A 24,072-nucleotide genomic window follows, 5' to 3' on the forward strand; every position below is an offset into this window, starting at 1 on the left:
AGGAGGAGGAGGAGGAGGAAGAGGAGGAGGAGGAGGAGGACAAGGAGAAGGAGAAGGAGAAGGAGAGGGAAGAAAGGCTGTTAGGAACTGGTAGAAGCTATAAGAAGCTTCTGATTATTTTGGAGGAACTTGTCATGCTGGCTTTCCTGATGAACTTGGCTGTTTTCATCCTCCAATGAGCTCAGCACCTTATTGGTGCTGAGAATGGCTTCAGTTCTTTTTGTGCGAACTCTGGTCCTCATTTTGAGCATCGCTTCCTGGCTCTGGTGCATTGCTCTGTCTCCTGGAGAAGCTTGCTGCTTTGGTTTCTCTGACCGGATCTCAGCTGTCTTCATCATTGGAGGAGCTCAGGACCTCACTGTTGCTGAGGATGTTGTGGTACTTTTTAGGGGATCTCTGGTTCTTATTTGGAGCATCGCTTCCTGGCTGCAGTGCAGATCCTTCAGCCTGCTAGCACAGATCCTTTGTCCCGTTGGCACAGACTTTCTAGATTCCACCACTGACCTTTGGGCCTTCCCAGTGCAGATATGTGAAATAGGCCTGCATAAGACATTGTCTTGGGCTCTAGATCTCCAACTGAACTCGTTGGAGGCATTGTTATGAGCTCTAGGTCTTCAGCTGAATTCATGGAGGACCTTATTGTAGGATCCAGGCCCTCAGCTGGATTCTTTGGTCTTTACTGTGTGAACAGATTTCCTGCACTCTCTTGTGTATGATTCTTTGGGTGGTTATTATAAATCATCTTATAAAATATCTATCCTGTATTATATTGTTCTTCTTGCAAAAAACCCCAAAATATGGCAATGACTGTCTCTGAAAACCTCTACTTACAACTATGGGAACTTCTCCCTTTTTATATTGGATGTGGGTCCCATGTGACAGCGAACACATTGAAATTGTTGCAGTATTATCACAAAGTCTAAGACTTCAACTCAATTCTGGGAGGTGGGAGAACAAATTGACACTTTCAATATTGTTACGAGACCTACATAGCTCATAAACCCAGTAGAAACAAGTACGAATTTTACCTGACATAACTCGATTTGTTGTGCCCTAGAAGTATAGATGTCAAAATTATAACACTTGTAATCAGATAAAACTTGGCTTTTGACCTGATTCTAATAGCTTTTAGCTGCAGATCTTAATCTTTATCTGTAAGGGATACTGTCTATCTCAAAAGATTAGTGTAATCATTGGATGAGATAATTCATTCAACCTTTTTTTAAAGGTACCTGTAATGTAAGTACTCAAGAAAGAATTGATATTATATTCATTCATTCATTCATTGCTTTTGGCTGAATGACCTCTGCCATCAGTCCCATTCATGGTGGTCAAACTGCAAGGACTGAGTTGGAAATTGGAAGAGCACAGCTCTTAGACTCCCAGGTACTAAGGCACACATGGTAGCACATTGGACTTTGTCTCACTGAATGGAAAATGAACAAAAAATGAGACGAAGTCACCTATATCTGGTAGGAAAAAGGAATGATTCAGTGAAAAGCAAAAGGGGGAACAGAATCATTTTTAGATTTCTTAGTGCTTAGGTTTTATAAAGAAATTTCACTGCAAAGATCCACTCCGCTGGTAATTCCAGTTCCTCTATCTTCAGCTTTCTCCTAAATTAACACTTTGTAAACAACCTAATTGAACAACTTTTCATCCCCACTATTCCTGGTAAGTCATTTGTGCTGTAAGAAAGCAAAACCAAATCCATTCCATCGTGGATTTTGCAGAAAAACACTTTTTCAATCCAATTCCATAATCTCTTTTACTAATGTTTGGACACTCTTGCATTTTCTGTGCAAAGGAAATTAACTCTTGCATGTAGAACCTAATATAAGTCTTAAAACATCTCCATACACAATAAAATACATAATAATGTGACATTATCAGTAAAGGTTTTACATGATAGTTCATTGAATAAAAAGTATGCAAAAGACTAGATTGTACATCTTCTTGCTTATATAAATTCTCTTGTTTTTTAGTGTGTGTGTGTGTGTGTGTGTGTGTGCATACGCACTTTCAGAAAAGAAAAATTTGTATAAACATTTTATACTAAATGTACTGAGACATCATGAGATTAACACCAGTTGCCTTTGGCTGCTACAGTTACAACAGGTCCTCAGAGTAGAGGCCATGAGCTTGTAGATATTTATTAGCACAGCAAACTGGTGCTTAGGTAACCTTGGTCAATGAGATTGCTGCACATGTATTTTCAATTTCTTCTGTAAGGGCCGACAGTGGTTGTGGGTTTTCTGCAATATACAACATCCTCTAGGGCCCCCTATATGAGGGTGACACCATCTGTCGAAAAACCATCACATTAGTTTTCTTTTCCTGAAGTATGCATACATTTTTTGACAGACTTTAACATTTGGCATATTCTAGTATATGTATATTCCAAAGAATATGCAAATATATACATTATATATGTACATTTTATATATATAATATAAAATGTAGTGTGTACATATGCATATACATTTATATACTATAAATATAGTGGGTACATATATAATTTTTATATATTTTATAAATGCAGTGTGTACATATATATACATGTTTTACATATTATACAAATGTAGTGTACATATATACATTTTATATATTATATAAAATATAGTATGTATCTATCTGTGAAGACTACTGACAATGATTATTTTTGTAGATCAGGTCGTTCCTTTCTCTTTCTGTATTTTAAGAAATGAGTCTTTTTTCCAGTGACAAAGCATAGGCTAAGGGAACTGAAGAAAGAGACACATGAAAGTGATGCATAAACCATAAAAATGAGAGAAAAATACTATGAAAGTGAAGATATAAAGCATATCAGGTTGAGAAGGAGATTTTGCCCTAAAAAGGAGGAAATAGTTTTCTAGTACACTCCTATAATATTAATTTTTCTTTTTTATTTTGGTGTCATAATATTGATTTTTAAACCATGTATTTCTATGGCTGTGATTTAAAAAAAAATCATAGAATAGATTCAAAACTTGAAAAGGACTCTTTTGAGAATGGAAGAAATGAGGATACCATGGAGATGATAAGATTAAGTAATTTTCCCAAGTTCATATTCCTAAAAATAAAATCTAGAATTTTGACGCTAAGAAACATGCAGTTTCTGCCATTATTGGTAACATTTATAAATCTTCAAATTAAAGCGCCCTCTGAAAATCATGACTTTCTGAAGAAAAAATTTATTAGGCAAATTTAAGTTAATAAACCTCATAATGCAATTTATAAAATTACCTCATTATGTAAACCAAATTACAAACAATTTGAGAGATGGTATAATATATTTTTTATTCTTTCCATATGTTATTCAAGAAAAAATGAGATACCAGGACATCAGGTAATCCAATATATAAATTGAATTTAAACAATATTTAGCCCCAGGAGTGATTATACAGTCTTTCCACAGAGAGAAATACTTGGGCAATGGAACATCCACAGAAGACATGGGGAATGAGCTGCTTACTTTCATAATTGAAAATTAATATTAGCACAGTTTTGATACTAATAAGTAAAAGTTTGATTCAAGTACCCTTGCTTGAGAGAAGACAAAACACAGTACTTTTAGTGTATCACAATGAAATTCTTCTAAAACCAATGGCTCTAATTTATTGGAATAAAAGAGGGACATGCCTAGCTATAGAAAAGATTGCAAACCCTCTCTCTAGCTCTCTCTTTCCATCCCTCCCTCCCTTTGTACTTCCCTCCTTCCATCTTCCAACCTACCTCATTCTCTTCTCTTTCTTCCTTCCTTTGTCTCTCCTTCAGAAAAGAAATAGGAGAAACAAGTACTGAAACTCACAGGGATAATCATTTTACCATATACACAGGCAAGATGCTATCCAAATCCTTTCTTGATCAGAATGATGCTACAATAATTTGTAAAACCTTCGAAAGCCTGCATTAATTTCAATGATTACTCAAGGAAGTACCTGCCTTGTGACTTCGGTTACCTTTTTATCCAATCCTGAAAATATCTATTGACCTAGACAAAAAACGTTTTGTTTGTCTCCAGTGTGTTCTCATGCACAAGTAGTCAAAGCCGTGGCTGGCTTGCAAGAAGGCGAGTGTGTTCTATCAAGGGAATAATAGAGCAGAAGCAGGTTGGACACCATAGGTACCCGGATGGTTGCATACAGGTGGGTGAATACAGGTACCAACAGTCAGGCATATGGGTGAGCAGAGGGAGACTGAGGCTTGGGGGACAGGCATGGTGACCCTGGAACACCGAGCTAGGATCCTAGATTCTGAGAGAAACTTTGAAGGAAGAAGAAAGTTAGAAAAGGAAATTAGCACAAACCTTCAATTTGCACTTGAATATGATGTACATTGTGATCAAAATACATGGCAAGCATTCAAATCTTTAAAAACTGATTCAGTAAAAGATATAGCACCATTCATCCCAATCAAAATACTCCCATCATCTTGAATGCACTTGTTATCTTCATGAGTTGTGATAAAGACTGTGTTACATGCTGCTGCCGAGGGCATCCAACAGAAAGGCAGTCCTGAAGACATTGAGCTCTGTGCTCATGCACCTTACTCTTCAGATCTGGCACCATTCGAATTCTGACTCTCCCACAAAGCCAAAATGACCATGATGGGTGGATGAATGAGCAAAGAAAAGGTAGTTTATAGGAAACAGGGAGATAGATCTTCTGCAAAAGAATAGGACCAAGAGATGGAGAGAATGGGGAAGGAGGAGGGGGAAAAGGATGAGGAAGATTTAAGATATGCATATCACCAGTTTCCCATGGGGAATATAATTATTATGCACTGTAAATACATATGAATAAAAATAAAAATTAAAAAAGATAAATGATGGAAATGGACAAAAGAGAAAGGTAGATGTTTTGAGTTGATTCAGGACTTTGAGGCAGCCATTATAGCACAGCTAAAGACATCATGAAGGAAGACTTCCAGAGCTGCTTCAGAAAGTGGTAAAAGCAATGGGAGTAGTGTGCTTACAACAAGGGCGAGTATACTGAGGGGAATAAGTGGCCTTTCATCGAAATTGATTTTGACAAAATAATTAAACCTTCATTATGGTTTTTTATCACATTTGTAGTTTTGGTCCTCAAGAGTAAATCGCGAGTCTACTGACTGGGAATGGAAGAGTTTATCAGAGATCTGGTCAAGCACTCTTAGCTTGCTCCTGACTGTAGTGAGGAACAGCCGTAAATCCTGAGGCAGAAGAAATATGCATTAGAGACAAAGTGGTTCTACTTCAAAAGTTAGAAACTGAACACACATGTAGGACTTCTGGAGATGAAGGAATGGTGTGTTCTACTACGAATGTCCTTTTGAAGTGGCTCATTGTCTTATATACCAAGGAGGATGCAACGACTAGTATTGCTGTCCAGAGAAGACCATTTGGTTCTAGGATCCTTTATGGCTTCCATTTGTCTTTCTGAAGTAAGTTTGTGTAAACAAATGTGAAATAGAAACCATGTTCAAGTTTCCATCCTTTTAACGTACACTATTTTCTGAAAATGTTATGACATTGTTAAGCAGAGATAAATTTGATCCATATCCCAGTATTAACTAAGGTGTTCTGAAGTCCTTTGACCTTACAGACTCTTCACCTAGCCACTGCCAATAGGCAGCCCTGTTAAACATGCCCTTTTAGGTAACGGGTGGGGCCACTTCCTTTTTATTCACGAATTATTTCCTCTCTTCAGCTTGTGTTAGTCCAACATTCATATAACTAGCCAGCCTTCCTGATTGACTGAAAGCCTATGAAAACAAAATGCAAGTCCCATCTGCTCCTCTAGCTTTCATCCAAGATTCTCTGGAAGGGAACTACAGTGCAGATCAAATATTTGCCATAGCAATGTGTGACTGTAGTTTTGGAAGGTATGCCAATGTGGGAAAATGCAATCCTGAGTTATTTCAAATTTCTTTCTCCTCTTTACTACTCTTTTAAAATTTAAACTTTGCACAGAGACTTGTGTGGTTTCCTAATATCTAACGTCTGCAAGATGTTGAGATACACACTCTAGCATAACAAGCAAGATGGTATTTTAGAAGGCATCATGTGTCATAACCATTATTACAGTCAGAAATAATAAAAATGGATTGTTCACCATAATAGTCATTGTGGCAATATGTGCATGTGTCGAGTTCTGTGACAGCCATCTCTGGGAAATTTTACACTCACCAGGGCCTCTATGATGTTGTTCAAACTGTTTCCTCCTCCTAGATCGGTCTTGATCCCCACTCCATCCATCCATAATTGCTCAATTTTTCAGGCTCTATTTGTTATGTATAGGTTACCTGACACCAGAAGTGTCTGTTAGTGCTTCTTATTCCTGGACACCTGGAATAATTGTCAAATTAAACTACAGACCTGAAAACATTTTTCTGTGAAAGGTCAGATAGTAAATATTTTAGCTTTGCAGGCCATATGGTCTCTTTCAGAGCATTCAGCTGTCCTGGGAAAGCAGCCATAGAAAATCCATAAAGAAAGGAAAGTAACTGTGCTCCAGTAGAACTCTACTCATAAAAGCAAGCTCTGGCCTGGATTTGGCCTTCAGGAAAGTTTGCCGATTCTTGTGCTCGACTTTTCTTGGAGTTTTCAGGGGCTGGGAGAAACTTAGCTGAACTTCCTCATCACTGGACATAAGTGACGTTGGTGTATTCAAGGTTATACACTTATATTGGCTCCAGGTTTGACAAGCATCTCACCAGAACAATGGTCTGACATCTTACATTTATTAGTTACTTTCATTATTTGATTATATTCTCCTTTACATTAAATTACAAACTGGTATCACTATTACCTTGTTTAATGGTTAGTTACTTATATTACTCTATCTGTTTTTGTCACTCATAAGGGGATGACATAGCTGTACTTACTGATGTAGCTTTTTTTAACACTTAAAAAGTAAGTTCATTGGTACTATATATATATATTTTTTTTATTTTAAAGAGAGTAGTACATGAGAAACAAACAAACAAAAATATAGAACACTAGCAGCATACCAGTATCACAAATTAAAGCAAAAACATTAAAAGTGATACAGGGTCTCAAGACAAATTAATACAAATCAACAGTGGTTGTTATGTTGCATACCGCTATCCTCAATACATAAGTGGAATCTATAGCTGTAAATATAGACATAAATATGGATATAGATATAATTTTCCTAAAATTTTGGATGCATGAACTAAGGCTTCAAGAAATATTTGTGCTTAATCTCCCCAAAAGAAGATACAGTAAATGTAGCGTTTTTCTTAGTTAATTGTATGATTATTCATTTCATTTAAATTTAGACAAGTATGAGATTCCAATGCCTAACATTTAGCAATCTCCTTTGACAAAATAAATTTTATTTGCTTATTTTGATAATAAGATAATAAATTGCTATAAAATTCTAATTTTTAGGAGTGCAATAGGAGTAAACTACCCTTACATGTCATTAATGCTATATGTAGTCTTTAAATTTCAATTCGCTAATGAATCATCTCATTATTTCTCAACTTCTGTTTCTTTCCATACAGCATTTAAATACTTACTTTCAGAAAAAGTGTCATTTATTATTCTCAAGCAGAAACCAGCTGTATTCAGCAGGTTTAGACTAGAAAAGGATTTTCCCAGCATGATCCTGTTGATTTCTTACATGGCCTGCTTTCTCATTTCCTGCAGATCAATAAATACTCTGATGTTCCCTGATCAAAGAGGCATTTCTTGACAAGGCAGCACAGAACAGCAGCTCCCTCCACATCCACACTGTCTTCCAGCCTCCCTGGGCCCTCTTCAAATAACCAGTGTCCCTCCACAGCGTCCTCCACCATCTCAAACAACCAGCTTAGTGATTGTTGTTAAGTCTCTTCTTTACATTGGAACCTATGCTCTCCAGGGACAGACCTTGTGGAGTCACCTGTTTTGGGGGGTGGTCTGACCTGGGTTTGGAGGAATGAGATGACTGTGGATGGACATTAGCTCATCCTTAATTTAATGAGAACAATAAAAAAAAAACCACATACTTTGATCCAGTGCAGAACTTCTGACAAAATGTATAAAAAATTATACTTGAATAAATCTGAAAATTAAAATCAAAGATGCATATTTGTGCCCATGTACAGCTACATTCACAGTACATTTTATCAATCAACATAAAATTCACCACTTTTTTTATGTACTTGTTTGAACTGATTACTTGTGAAGCACATTTTAAATTCATTTTTTTTAGTCTTTTTGCAGTGTAATTTCTGGGCAATAGGATACTGTATATATGCTGTATTTCCCACAGGCCCTTGAAGTATAGCTAAAAAAAAAAAATCTGTGAAGAATTCTGTCTTGGTTACTTTTCTGTCATTACTCAGACAAAGTACCTGACTCCCAAAATTAGGGAAGGAAAGGAATACTTAGCTCACAGCTTATGGAGATTTCAGTCCATACTCAGCTGGTTCCAAGGCAGAGTGACACATGGCAGAAGGCAACAGTTCATAGTGGCAGAAGACAGTAAAAACAAGAAGAGCAAAAGCGGGGAGCAGCAAGCAGCCTCTTTCCCTCCCTTACATTGTATGCAAAGTACCTGCCACAGGGCAGGTGTAGCTCTTACACCCATAATCCAGCATTGGACCATGGATCAATCATAAACTCTAGAAGCCCGTCCCATGACTGCATGTGGCTTTGGGGGGACATGCAGACACAAACCAAGACAATTTATGAGGACAGATTTCTTTATTTTGACTTCTGAATTATAGACACTAGAATGCTAAAATAATAAAAAATAATTCATTTACCTGGTGTCTTGAGAGACTTAATTCCCCTTAATTGAATATTTAAGAAAACGCCTGTTCCTTTTATAACTGAACTTTTTTCCCTGTTTATAAATATCTGACATAAAAACATTCTGGAATATATATTTTAATTTTGTAACTCACTAAACTGGGTCCTGAGCATATGTGCCTATTTGTTGGGAATTAAAGACCTCTTTCTTAAAACTTGAGTTCTGCCGAAAGTTTGACACTGGGCTTCTGGACTCCTTGAAGTGTGGGGACACTCATTTGGTTTTTACTTTCTTTTTCATTCACTCATTACTCAAGTGTTCGTAAAATATGTACCTTATGCCATGCACTATTCAGATTACTAAATAGTAATAGTATCCGCAACTTCACAGTATGCTCAAAATATATGGGGAATGTTAAATTAAAAGCACAATCATCACAGTGAAAGATGCATTGTCACTGATCACCATCAAAACATTCCTCCTCTCTTTGAGCATATCCATCAATCCATTTCTGAAGCTGTTCCAGAAGTACTATTTTATGAGGATCTTTATGAGTTATGACTAAAAGAAATACAGTAGGTGCTGTTGCCAAGTGCCAGAGTGCAGTTACATTATACTGTGTCTCCATCCACCTAATTTACAGGATGTGGAACTGTGTGACTTCTGGCTCTTCCCCAAAATCAAAATGGACATGCAAAGTAAGCATTTTGAATGAATCCAGGATATCCGAGCGACCACAGCAGTGCAACTACACACTCATGAAAGAAATGCTTCCAGAAATGGTTCGGAATGTGCCAAGATGATGGGATAAGTGTGTTCAAAGCTCTGCGGAGTAGTTTAGGTGGATTAAGGGTCATGTGTCTTTTACTGTAATAGAGTTTTTAAAAACTACAGAGTCACCCTATTTTTCAGTCACACCTTGTATCTTTCCTCAGAGCTTATGTTCTAGTGGAATGAAAATCAACTAAAGAACTAATGAGCATATACATGGTGATGCTAAGGAAAATAAAGCAAGATGCAAGTCCGGAGGTGATGGCGACAGACAGCATTTCAGCAAAGCGGGGACAGCAAAGCCTGCTCACAGTGGTACTGTGACACAGCAGAGAAGCAGGAGTGGTGCGAGACTTTCTGCATTGGGAACGATCATTGCAAGAGTCTCCAGTGGGAACAGTCTTGACTTCGAAGGAAGAGGGTTGAGGGCAGTCCACCTGGGCAATAGTGGACGGGAATGAAGGATGGGCGCTGCAGCCACTGGGGGCTTTGAACTTGTTCCCATAACTGAGAACAGATGCCAGTGGACCTTTTGACATTTTCTCCAACATCCACTGAAGTAAAGTTCCCAATGCTGGAGAAATGAGTTATTACCCATTATCTCACCACTGAATGATGTACAGACCTGAGTTAAAATGCATTTTCATAAGATATTTTTCTATCTTACATTTTTCTTAATTCTACTGCAAGTACTTCCGGGAAATAGAGTAGGCATGTATGATCATATACTGGAGTAAGTTAATGCAAAAGAATGAAAAGATAGTTGAAATTTGTTTCAAAAGTTTACAAAGCTCTACCACAGATGGAAAGGTTTCATGTTGTTTGTTAAAATTGATTACTCAGATTGGTTGTGGTCACAGTGCCTCTGGTATTTTTGTAAGAGTTTCTTGGCTTGCTTTGTGTGAAAGGATAGTAGAAAAGCCAGGGAGGGAGGTCTCCTTCCAACAGTGATGGCTGAGGACTACTTGGGTGAAGTCTGTTTCTATGGCGATGCGGTGAGATGTCAATTGCAGTGGTCCAGCATGAGAACCATTACCCTTAATGCAATCTTCCAGAGATGGAGTGTAGACTGGGAAGAAACCCAAGGACTGAGTCCTGGGCATTTTAATGCTAGGAAAATGTAGACATTAGGAAAAGGAGAAAGGTCCGTTAAATGAATCAGAGAATAAATCACTAGTGAGGGAGAAGGCAAAAATGTTAATGAGATTATAAAAGCCAAGTTCAGAGAGTGTTACAAATAAAATTGAGATTTTCCTGCTTCCAGTGTAGTTGACTTTTTGTGTATGAAGAGGCCTTAATTTTTCTCCTGGTAATACATATCAAGTGGATGACTCTACTCTGTTCTTTTTTAGGGGCATTGATTTGTTTTTTATTATTGTAAGGACACAACTTGGTATCTATCCTCTTAGATTTCTGAGTGTATCCTGTGGTATTATTAGACACAATATTGCAAATTGAATCTCTGAAACTTATCTCCTATAAATGAAATATGTTAGCCAATGTTTAGCAACTCCCCTTTTCTTATTTTTGAGCTGTGATAGAATTCCCTTTTCTATCTTTGGATCCTTCTTCCTCAAACTTCAATAATTCCAAAAGACACCAGAAAACAGTGTTTTACACAAACAACCTCAATTGTACTTGAAATTCTTAGATAGCAAGTCAGCATTGAGGTCCTTCAGAATAATCCGCTGTGATATAGCTGTGCTTCTGAAAATCAGGAGGTTATTTAAACTGCTCCAGTGGTGTCTTGTAATTAGCGTAAATTCTGATCACTTGCAAATGTTTTCCGTGGATTTCAAGGATTTTGCTCCATTCGATAATTATTTTGACAAACAAATTCCCATCACTGTGCAGCAGCCTCACGGAATCTCTCTCTGTATCCTTTTCAGAAAAATGTGATGAGCCACTTGTCTCCGGTCTCCCCCACATCGCTTTCAGCAGCTCTTCCTCTATGTCCAGCAGCTACGCCCCCGGCTACGCTAAAATAAACAAGCGAGGAGGTAAGGCAAATCTGATTCCTCTGTCCGTGGACATGTTAAATAAAAGCATGTTGTATTTGGGGATGCATTTTAAAAGCGTCCATTGCCACCCCAAATCGTTGTTGCCTCTTCTAGAAGACTCATAGCTACAAGGAACCTCCATGTGCCTTCTTGTTGGGGAATAATTTAGAAAAACTCCAGATGGAAGTGGAAAATTCTGTATTAGCTATTGTGGAATCATCTGTAGTAATGGATTCAAAGTAACGTAAATCTAAGTTAACGAAATTCATACTAATCTGAAAATTGTATAAAACGAAGTTAAAAAATTAACTCCTACTATGTGTCAAAACTATACTGCAATATTCTCTTTCTTCTCTTTTCATTAATGTGTATTTAATTTTATTGAAAATATAGGATAAGTAAGTATAGGACATTTACAGTACTTACTCCAATATCCAGAATGCAGCATTGTTATTAAAACTATATAAAAATAGTTATACATGTACTCAAATTTTGGATTTTTAAATCGTTATATTCATTACTTCATGGTAATTTCAAAGTTGTGAGCAGTTCATAAACAGTAAAGAGACATGACTGGTGGAAAATATATAAAACTACTTAAAATAGCTATTCATAGAAATGTCAGTGGTTGACAACTTACAAAGGGAAAATTTGTTCTTGTTCATGAATTAATCAACAAAAGCCATAAGATCTTATTTAGAAAAAACAAAAACAATGATTGCCAAGGATGGGTGGGGAAGGAGGATGGGAAGATGCTGGTGAACAGGGAAAATGTTTGGGTTTAAAAGAACGAAGTCGGGGGCTGGGGATTTAGCTCAGCGGCAAAGCGCCTGCCTGGCAAGTGCAAGGTCGTGAGTTCGGTTCCCGGTACCAGAGAAAAACCAAAAAAAATTAAAAAAAAATTTAAAAAAATAAAAAATAAATAAAAGAACGAAGTCTAGGAACTCAAGGTACAGCGCGATGACCACAGTTAATCGTGGTTAATAACACCCGAAAGTTACAAGAGAAGTAGCTCTTGCATGTGCGCTTACTACAAACAAAGGCCATCTCTATGAGGTGGTAGGCACATCGATTAGTGATACATAGTTTCAGAATGTACTCACATAACAAAACTTCATGCTTTATACCATAAATATATAAAATTCTGTTTATCAATTTAATGATAATAAAATTAGGGGGGATATAAGAAGTACTAAATCATGGGATAATTTCAAGCCACAGCAATGCAATAATTAAAAAATAAAAACTAATAAATATAGAAGAAAGGACCATTGACACAGATGAAAGAGAAAATAAAAGGGGTGGGAAAAAAAGAAAAGGAGAAGAAAATAAAATACACTCCAGAAAAGAGAGAGATATGAAAGATTGAGAAAAGGCGCAGGAAATAGATAAGAAAGGGCTAGAATAATATATAATGAATTATACACATGGAAGAGGGAAAATTAATTCATCAGTAAGCTCTGTCTTATTGACAGAACTACAAAGGCAAGGTGGAAAGATAAAAACAACAAAAATACAGTTTGGATTTAATAGCTGTGTTAATTAACTTGTCTTTCTATAACCTGATATCCATTAGGTTACTAAAGTGATAGTTTGCAATTTACTGCTAGTTATCCACATTTTTTTTCTTAAAAATACCAAGGTAAGGGAAATTTTAACTCGGTGTATCTTCCATGAGAGTCGCTGGAACCATCAACAAGAAAATGAAAATATGGAGAAAAACATGAAAAAAGAACTGTCCATATCCAAGTACTAACAAGGCAGACTCATTCAGGACTATGAAATGTGTAGCAAAATATAAATGATGAAATAAATACCATATTCCTAGATGCCAAGGGATGTCATATTCCCTAAAACATGTGTCATGGCACTGAAAAATCTATGGCAATTTTAATGAAAAGAAGCAGAGTCAGAAAATATTTATTTAGAAATAAATATGAGGGAGAATATGACTAAAGAATATGATTTTCTCGGTGAATGTGGGCATGTCAGATTATATCCAGCACAGGACACCTGCGGAATAGATAGTGTAGAACGTAGCCAACAATGAGAAGTGTGCAAATATACAGTGAAGAAGCCACAGCAAAGCCCTGGTGTTAAGCAATAAATCTATTTCACTGTAAGACTAAGGTAGAGAATTATCCCCCACAGGACAAAGTAGATGTGTTGTCGATGCAAGAATGTCAAAGTACCAAATTATCAGAATTAAGCAAATGTGAGTTCTCCTGACTTGTCAGAACAAAGCTCACTATTTGTGTGAGTTAGTTTTTTCTTTGACTTTCTCAGGAATTAATATGTCTTAGGAAAAATCTTTTTTATTCTCATTCTAGTAATGTTATCTTTAATTTTTTTGTTTGGTTTTAAAGTAGTACCACTTGGGAGGCTGAGGCAGGAGGATTGTTGCGAGTTCCAGACCAGCTTGGGCTACAAAGTGAGCTCAAGGCCAGCCTGAACTGCATAGTGAGACCCTGTCTCAAAAAGACAAAGAAAAAAGTAGTACCAGATGTCACTTTAAATTATTTATATTAAAAATAAACAAATACATTACTTATAGCAACTTATCTATCTACTCATATATGCAGAGTGAGATATATACAAATTAAACTTCTAAAATGTTAATATACTTTTTCACCTGGATTATGGCTTTTTTTAAACTTGATTTGAGAAATGTCTTCTCTTTCATGTTGATATTCTTTGTAGACTGATTTTTGCAGGTAGATGGATGGATAGTTAGATAAACAGATGACACGTAGAAAACATTTGGAAACAAAGTTTTTTCAACACAAAAAAACATTTTCAGTATTATTATATTATTTTTTTTTTGTTTTGCTTTTTTTCAGACAGAATCTCACTACATAGTTCAGGCTGGCCTTAAACTCACTGTTAGCCCAGGCTGGCCTCAAACTCGCAGCAATCCTTCTGCCTCAGCCTGCTGAGTGCTGAGATTATAGGCATGCACCACCATGCTCAGCTCAAAAGGCTGATTTTATTTATTTAATTTTTTAAACAGATTATGAAAATAACAGTAACAACAGCAGAAAAACAAAACAAAGTGAAAATAATAAAAATGATTCAGGATTTCAAAACAAAATGATAGGAATTAACAGTGGCTGTTATATTACATATTGTTATCTTTAACAAAGTTGCTCAGATTACCAGAGTAAGAATGTAAGACTCATCAAACCATTAAAGACAATGAAGAATAATAAAAGAACATTAGAAGCCATACAGAGTTTCACTAGAAAAGATGGTTGGAATTCACCAATGGTTGTTCTATTGCATATTGTTGACTTTAAATTAGTCGTTCAGATTACCAGATACAATCATGCAAAACTGTTCAAAAAGATTAAGCATTAACTGTTCCTTTCAATAAACCATCAGACATCAGCAGTACAATTATCCCAGCTATTAAACAGCTGATTTTAAAAAGTTGTGTTTTCTTGGCTGTTTAACCTTACGTATCTTTCTTTAACTATTGATTGAATTCATAATCACATATTAGGGTGAAGCTATCCTATTAGAAGAGAAAATACTGTATGTCCCACAGTTATTGGATTATACTTTACTGCATTCCATGTATTAATATTTGTTCTGTTGAAGTTTTATTACTTACATTTTGGCTCTCAATGCTATTTGCTATGCAAAACTGCATGTTAATTCTCCCCCTTTCCTTAACTATTTAATAGTTGCTTTGAACTCCAAGGCAAATAGCTCCATCCTCATCTTTCATGGTGTCCTACACCTTCGTGGACGTATACAACACACACTTGTGGGTCAAACTCATCCCTAGTTGACCATGGTAGTGTGGCTGAAGGAACCAACATCAATGGGGATGGTAGAGTCTCTCCAAGAAAAACCTAAAATAAATTCGTAAGCAGGCATAGAGGTACAGGCCCCTGTAAGCCCAGCACTCTGGTATGCTGAGGCAAGAGAATTAGAAGTCTCAGTCCTGCCTGGGGAATTAGAGAGACGCTGTATCAAAGGAAAATGAATTACTGGAGAGGTAGTTCAGGGTTCACTCCTCAGTACTGAAAAAAAATGCACATAGCCATGTGCATAATAAAACACAGCATTTTATTCTTATAGAAAAGATCATATGTAAATGCCCTTTGGAGCAGGAATTTATTCACTGAAATTCATGCTCAAATATGCATGACTAATGACCTCGCTGACTGAGATTTTTTTTAGTAGAACATGATGTTATATATCTGAAAGGTACAGAAAAAGGAAGAAGAAAATTCTCAAAAGAGGCAAAAAAGAAACAGATATATGTAAGAGAAGCCAGGAATGCTAGGAGTTTATTTTCTGAATTCACTAGTGGCAAAAGTCATCTGATGTACACACTATGTAAGTGTTTGAAAATGAAAAGAGGATATAATAGTACAGGAAGATAAAAGATTATAATTTACTAATGATACAAATGCAGGAAAGAACAAATTCAGTTTAGCATTATGCTGATAAATACTGACTTCAAGTTTTATTATGTAATTAAATTATCATTTTCAAATGTATTTTATAAAGCATGTGTTTATAAATACATAGAAAGGCAAATTACAGTATTTATGCAAACACACATTCTGATGACAGATTGTCACCTATTTATGAAATTTCGTTTAGCATTTGGGTTCCCACAGTGCAAATCCATCTACTACAACTTTCATGTCACAGAATACTAAAAACAAAAGCAAGGTGCAATGTGATCTTCAGATAGGAAATCCTGGAACCCACTTTTTTAGTTTAGTTTCTTTTTACTTCTCCTTCTGTCACTCCCTCCCTCCTTCCCTCCCTACTTCTCTTCCTCCCTTCCTTTCTCCTTCCTCCTTCCTTCCTTCCTTCTCTTTCTTATTACCTTACTCTCGTGATCTCTGATTTATCTCCACATTCCTAACACATTGAAAACTTCCAGTCTCTTCTCTGTCTGAGTCAATGTCAATCAAAATATTTGTTACCCTCTTCAAGTTTAGCACAGATATTAAACTTTTGAAAATTGTGTAGAAGCTATCACTTACAACACAGTTTACAGATATAAATGTTTCTGGTGTGTACTAAAGATTTGTTGACTTTCATAACAACCTTATTCAGATGGCAAATTAGAGGCTCTGTTGCAGTCTGTTTTCTGCTAGTGTATTGAAATATCACAGGTGGGGACTTTGTAAAGAAAAAATTGATTTGCCTCTTGCTTCTGGAGGCTGGGACATAGTGCTGGGATCTGCCTAGCCTGGGGTGAGGGCTTGTTACCGGGACATCCACAGCAGAAATTGTGAGACATTGAGAAGACCTGTTCTTTTATTAGCAACCCATCCTCAGGTGGGTAACCACTTCTATGCCAGTTGCTCTAAACTTCTGTTGAAGGTCACTCCTCTCAGCACATTGGACCGGAGGTTAAGTTTTCACCCTATAAACATTAGGATCACATTCAGGCCACAATAGCTATCAGTCAATTCTCCTGCTAAACTTTCAGCCTTTTACCTCACATAACTCTTGCAGAATCAGCCTCTTCTCTGCCCAAAGGGACAGCTGCTCTTCCATACAGTCCTTTTCCCCCACTAGCCAAATGCAGCAGATTGCCACAGATGCACCAGATTGTCTCTGTTTTCTTTGCTCTAACTGTAGACTTTGGAACTGACTGTGCTATTAGGGCAAACATGATGAGCCATGCGTAGGCAATGCGAAGAGGAAGGAAGCAGCTAAGGTGCAGAAGCAAAGGCGGGAGACCCTGTGAATCTACATAGAGCAACAGGCATAAAGTCACTGGCTTCAGTAGCCAGGTGTGATTGGTGGTGCATGCCTGTATACCCAGCAATCTGGGAGCTGAGGCAGGAGGATAGCCCAGCCTGAGCAACTTAGTGGTTTAGCAAGACTCTGTCTCCATGAATGAATGAATGATCTGGGGATGTAGCTTAGTGAAAAGTCTGGGTTCAGTCCCCAGTAACACACACACACACACACACACACACACACACACACACACACAGAGTTACTGGCTTGATTCGTAGCCTCCCCTTTATGCCCTGCTTGTGGGTCACCTTAAACTCTGGCTGTGCTGAAATTGGCTTTTGTCTGTGCAAGAACCACCACTTTTATATGAGTTGATTTGAGTAAATTGTGGCTCTTAGTTGCTACAGTGCTCCTGATTAGAAGGCCGTCTTCACTGTCCACATTTTCCAGATTAGAAGAAGTAAGTATATTCACTGAGTGTCTAGACTTTAGATCCTGCAGGGACCTCGCTGGGAACCAGTGAGGCAGGGGCAGGGTGTCAATCTGTATCTTCCACACAAACCCAACACTCTTTGTATTGATTAGGATGGATGATACAAAGCATTACTGTGTTTGATTCAACCCAAAGGCAGGACCTAAAATGACATTGAAAGTTTGGAGTTTAATTTCTGCTTACATTGCCGGGTAAATCCTATCCCAAAATCTCAGCTTTCTATTGACGTAGATCGTTAATAATTTCCCTCGTGCTCTTCCTTTTGCCCTTACTTTTAGTTAGTGAATCTCTCTGCCAATAACAAAAGTATTTTCTTTCAGATTTTCTTGCTGAACATTTTTTCCCACTTTCGTAGCGTGTCATTTTTCTTTATTCACCCACACGGCAAAGTTGTAGTGCTAGTGGTGGCAGTGGTCCTTTTTGTGTTATTTAGCCTGTATTTCCTTCAACGGGGAAAGCTGATTGTACTTGCAGGCCGCATAATTAATGCTCACTTCTGGGAGAAATATGTGTGTAACAGACATCTGGAAAGACTGAGGGAATGGATCTCTTGATGGCTGTACTTGTGTTAAAGAGACCTACAGTCTTTACTTTTCCTTAAAAGAGACTTTCGAGGTTAATAATTGCCACCCTGCCTTGAGGTCACAGCTCTCGTAAATCATTCTTTAGACAAGCACCAATTTTCCACATACTGTTAGCCAAAGGAAAGCTTTAATAATTAGCATGATGTCCGCCTGTTCTCCAGTCTGGAGCACACACGACGGACCACTTCCTGTGGGTTCCCAGGGATTCAGGAAAGTTTTTCCTTACTCTGCGCTTGAGCAGTGCTTCTGCTACTCCAAGAAAGTGTTTTGCCCCATTATTCCAGATTTAGTTCTCTTGTCCCTTAGTTACATTTATAAAAGACCCTCTTTTCCTCTGTTTTGTATTGTTTTCCCTCCTTCACCTTGTAATAGTAAAAGGGTCTGTCACAACTCACTGAATCCAGAACTGTAGTTGATATGCTACGAATCTGGAAAACAACCAAAATGCTTCCCTGAGGATAGAGTCCATCTTTGTGGCTGTAGTACCTCCTGCAGGCTATCTGCAGCCTCCAGTCCCCGACCCATTTCTCTCTTCCGTGTGGCCAGATTATGTCAGCTAGACTATGCTAGACGCCCCCTATCTTCTTAACTTTTAATCTTCTATTGGAATGTTCTTTCCTTTGAAGTTGTAAACCAGAAGCTAATGTCTTGGGAACCAGGAGCTACATTTAACCTATTCTTCTTTAAGTTGAGGATGTTGGATATTTGGTCCAGTGATGAAAAAGAAGACCAGTATCAGCCTGTACCACTTAGTATTTTTTAATCAGCTCCTTGCTTCACTAATAATTCATTATTACTTAAGAACATATTCATTGTTGAAATGGTCCTCTCCTAGAAGCACTTTGCTTTTAACAGCAGATCTTTTCAAATGGAAGATATTTGTTGGAGTATATTTAAGTACAGTAATACCTTGGGTTATGAATGCTTCTGTTTGCAGTTTGGTTCACAAATGAAAATGTGCAGCAAAATTTTGCTTCTGTTCACAAACTACATGCAAAGACAAACACAATCATGGCCATCTTTCCCACACAAACACAAACACAGCCATCTTCCCCACAATCATAAAATAAATTAAGTTCATAAGCTGAGATACCACTGCATCATTTTGCTCTTGTTATCTCATGTGAATTACATCCTCTCGAATGCAAGTATTATAGAAACTAATGCATAATTTTATGATCATCACAGGAAAAAACACATTTTTCTGGACATTAGAAAGAAAAAAAAATTATTACCTTTTCATTCCCCAGCACTATAAATTCTGACTGTCCAAACAGCTAAAATGTTTAAATGATTTCCTCTAGAGTGTTTCATGTCATTTCATTCAGCTTTCTAATTGCATAAGCACTGCAATCTGATTCATATTGTAAATTTTAACTTTTGTAATGTCAAATATAAATGAATATTTTGGCCTTACTGGGGCTTTACAAAATTAAAAAATGCAATTCAAGAAATATGTGTACCACCGATTGTCCTATTGCTGAGACACAATGAGAGACACCCATAACGTAAAGGAGGAATTTAATTTGGCTCACGGCTCTGGAAGATCCAGTCCACAGTCACTTGCATTCTAGGCAGAAATATCATGACAACACTCACAGCAGTTCTCAAAAGTTTAAGTCAGACTGCCCTGTGATACTGAAGGCAAACGCTTAGCTGTGAACTAAAAATATCAAAAACAAGTTATTTAATCCTAAGATACAATGATAAGAAGAAACGTTCCTATTCCTTTCTTTGAAATCTGGGCAGAAGCCTTCCTAATCCTACAGTTCTTGCATGCTGCATGCCAGAAATCCATCACCATGTGGGTGACGACAAGTGCTGCCATAAGCACAAGCATTATGGAGGCCACTGTGGGCCATGTCAGCTGCAGCTTCTTACTGCCTGGATTTCTGAACACAGTGAAGTGAATCCCATGAGAACAATTCCCAGCGCACCTCTTCTTCAGCAAGGAACCCAGAGGCTCCCTTCTAAAATGAAAGGTTTACTCATTTGGACTCTTAACTGTGCAGGTTTTTCTAAGATACCTCCAAGGCATCCGTCTTCTCATCCCAGTACAAAGTGTTTTCTTTCTTTTAAATGCCACTAGTCTCTTCAGTTTTGGTCCTAACTCATTACCTAAAATTTCAGCCTCCTACAAAGTCTCAAGACTTAGATAAAATTTAGAGGGACTTTCAGCCAGAATGTATCACCTAGAACCTTTAGTACATCTGCTGAAGGAGTCCGTGTTCTTACCTGAAACCTCATGAACTTGGCCTTTACTGTGTGCATTTTTTATCAGCATTCTGATCTCCTGACTTCTGACCAGAAACACCCATCAAACTCTGTTTGCAGCATTTTAGGTGTTCTCTACCCCACATCTCTAAATCTTTCCCAATGCCTTGCAGACCAGTTCCAAAGGCTTTTGACGTGCATGGTCATGTACAGTCACAGCAACAACCCCACTTCTCTTGTATTACGTTGCTCTGTTAGACTGCTTTCTCATTGCTGCAAGGGAGTAGCTGGTACAATGTAAAGGATGAAAGGTTTATTTGGTTCATGACGTTGGAGGACTCGGTTCATGGCAGCTGGCTCCAAGGCAGAAGCAAGGCTGCCTGCTGGTAGCAAGGCTGGGGCAAAGCTGCTTGCTTCATGATGGCAAGGGAATATAGCAGTGGAATATTTCCACAGAGGAAGGGGACAGTGACCACATTCATTCCTTAAGGTCATACTTTCACCATGTAACCTGCACATGTCCATAAGTAGGCTTTACTAAATCGGCGACATCTTTCTTAATTGAAGCAAGTTGACATAGCAGGATTAAAAACTATTCCAATATTTGGTAAAGTTAATGTGATATTGAATGCCTATTCATTATGCAATGACTCACCAACTTGTTTAGGCATGCTTTTTATTGTGAAAATAATATCACTATGTTTCTCTCATAGGATCACATTTTATGATGTTGGAATGTCAACACCTTCTTTTGTTTTCCCCATAGAAATCTGATATAAGTTTTGTATTATTTTCCATTGAGCCCTATGTGCTAAGGTGTAGGAAGGTCATGTGCATTATGATCCACATACACATATTTTGTAAGTCAAATCAGTTCGCACAAATACTGTGTTCTCTGATCCTCCATTGGGGAATCACTGATTCGATTGGTCTGTAATCAATTTTTAAATCAGTAGAATGCACATCCACTTTAGAATGTTTTTATAAAATTTAAACATTTTACACACCAAAGGTTTTAAATGAAGTTCGTTTAATATGCTAGACATCTAGGTTTATCTCCCAGTACACTACTGCTTCTCTGAAAGTAATAATTGCAAATATTCTTTTGTATTATGGGTGATGACTTTTTGTCAATGAATAGAATCCAGACAATGAACTAGAATTAATTGGAAAAATGAGATTTTAGATTTTGAAGAGTTGGAAGTTTCAGTTAATTATTCTTAGAAGGATTTTCTATTTTGTAGCATATTCTAATTATGTTAACATTTAGAACATCATGAGATAGCTTAGGATCAGCAATATTACATTAACCATTACTACTGCTTAAAGTGGCTCTGAGATGTAAGTTTCTAACCCTCTGTCACTATCACAACTTTAATAAGTGATTGTATAAAAGAAAAAAATTGGACAATAATCAGTTCAGAAAATGTGCTTTGTAATTTCTTTTTAAACACAATTTTGAAATCTATTCTATGTGATTCTTACACTATAAGATTTAAGGCATATAGGCTAGAATAACCTCACATGTGAACTAGAAAAGATATATGTTTAAATAAGTATTTACCTTAAAACTATGCAAAGAATACATACATATCACAGGTTTGTTGACATGAGTCTTAAATTTCCTTTTCCCTGGATGATATCTTGGGCCACTTTCTACCTTTGTCCTGTTGCCAAATTGTATCACTGACTAGACAACCTCTGAGATCTACCATGTCTACACACATAGCCTGTAGCCAAAATTGACTGTCATTCCTTTGATTTAATCTTAATGTGACATCGTAGATTCTCCGTAGTCAGGAGCATATGTTTCTCTCTGCACAAAAAATAGCCAGCATATTCATTTATTTATTTTTTTTATTTTAAACAGAAAAATGTAAAAAATAACAGTAAAGTGATGCACAATGTATTGAGTATTGTTATGTCCTGCTAGATGAAAATCTTGCTTGAATGAAGTTTTGAGGGATTGCATTTTTATTTCTAAAACACACCAGAATATATGACAATGGTATATTTTAGAGATTCTCCTTCTGTTAGGTTTTTAACAGACATGGCTTTAGTACCTTTCACATCTCAACCTTTCACATTTTGAACATAATGAATTTATGGCATTTCAGAAATACTCATATTGAAATAGAATTTACAAAATCTCAAAACATTTTAATGCAATACTATGCACATATGTGAAACTGCAATAATATTTTGTGAAAGAAAGAACAAAAATATTTCATATTATTTATTCTGTATTTTATGCTACCAATTTTAAAGTCAAACACCTATTGCTTCTAAGTAAGAATAATTTGTTAAAGTCAGAATATCAACAATATTATCTTGTTCAAAATATTGTACAAGATTATAGTCAGTCATTGCCAATTAGAGACAAGAGCATAATAGAGAATGAGTAGCAACAGTAAACACATTACCATCATTGATAAATTTTTCAGAAAATGAAATGGCATTTCTTCAAGCAGAACAGTTAGAACATGGACCCAACATATCTGCATTCTCCCAGTGCTTTTAATTTATGGCTCAGGGACCATGAAGATAATAACTTTGAGTTGATAAACTATGTGTCTCTTTGGGAATTCACTTTCTAAGTGATAACTTTGCCTAGAATATTCTTATGGGTAAGAGAACATTCTCTCAGCCCGTAATACTGTGTCCAGAACCTACAGAATAAAATTCTTATCCAGTAGTTCAACCTCTGAGAAGAAACAAAGGCCAGGAATGAGCAGGGCTTGCCTCCGGTTGACTGTGAAACTCAGATCAGGGAATCAGATTGGTCTTTAGCCAAGTCTACTCCTTAGCAAAAGTTATTGTGCTAAAACCTATAAATATTCATGATTATTTTTCCAGTTCCATAATTATAATTATGAAGGAAAAAAAGCAAGCTAAATTATTTCCAAGACAATCAGAAGGATTTAATCTAATAATGGCTCTATGAACAATCTGGTTAGGTCATACTTATTAGAATGAATGGATCCTTTTCTTAATGCCCTTAACAAATTCATGATTTGCTCCACACATTTTCTTTAAGAAGGACTTTTTATAAAAATGAGGAAAATGAAAAAATTCTTTTATGCTCATGACTTATAGAACTAATTCCAGAAAAACTCACTTGAACAATTAAAGGTAGCTCTTCCTTTGTTAGTTTTACTTTCTCTACTCTGAAAATGAAAAATTAACATTGTTTGCTCATTCCTTTCACTGTACACAGAGATACATGTTTGACAGGAATACTGTGGATAATAAACTATGACATTCAAGACAGCCTACGTTTACTGCACTTGGCTCTTTAGTCTTAAAATGTAAACAAAATACAAGAAACTTTATTTCCCAGGTTTTCACACAAAGGTCACCTTTATTGTAGTTTTCCCCAGCTCTTTTTATTTTCTGAGCAACGTAAGGGATTCACACTGTATGTTTTTATTTTGTTTTGTTTTCTTTTCTCAGCCACTTCTGAACTTAACTTTGCTTCTGTTCTCCCCTTTTTAAATTGTGGGCAATGTGCTTATTTGAGTTGAGGATGCGCCTCTGAATTCTAT

At 36.8% G+C, this 24,072-nt stretch overlaps 1 protein-coding gene across 1 annotated transcript in view; it reads left to right on the top strand.

The window, feature by feature from the left end:
* Cntnap2 (contactin associated protein-like 2) overlaps window positions 1-24,072 on the top strand; it is a 1,999,509-nt gene that overhangs the window by 586,477 nt on the left and 1,388,960 nt on the right. The window contains exon 2 of the mRNA XM_005404887.2: window positions 11,408-11,518. Within this exon, the coding sequence (XP_005404944.1) occupies window positions 11,408-11,518 (111 nt within the window). The remainder of the gene's footprint in view (window positions 1-11,407; window positions 11,519-24,072) is intronic.

The sequence above is a fragment of the Chinchilla lanigera genome, unplaced genomic scaffold, assembly GCF_000276665.1.
Source record: "Chinchilla lanigera isolate Chin_1 unplaced genomic scaffold, ChiLan1.0 scaffold00090, whole genome shotgun sequence".
Lineage (NCBI taxonomy): Eukaryota > Metazoa > Chordata > Mammalia > Rodentia > Chinchillidae > Chinchilla > Chinchilla lanigera.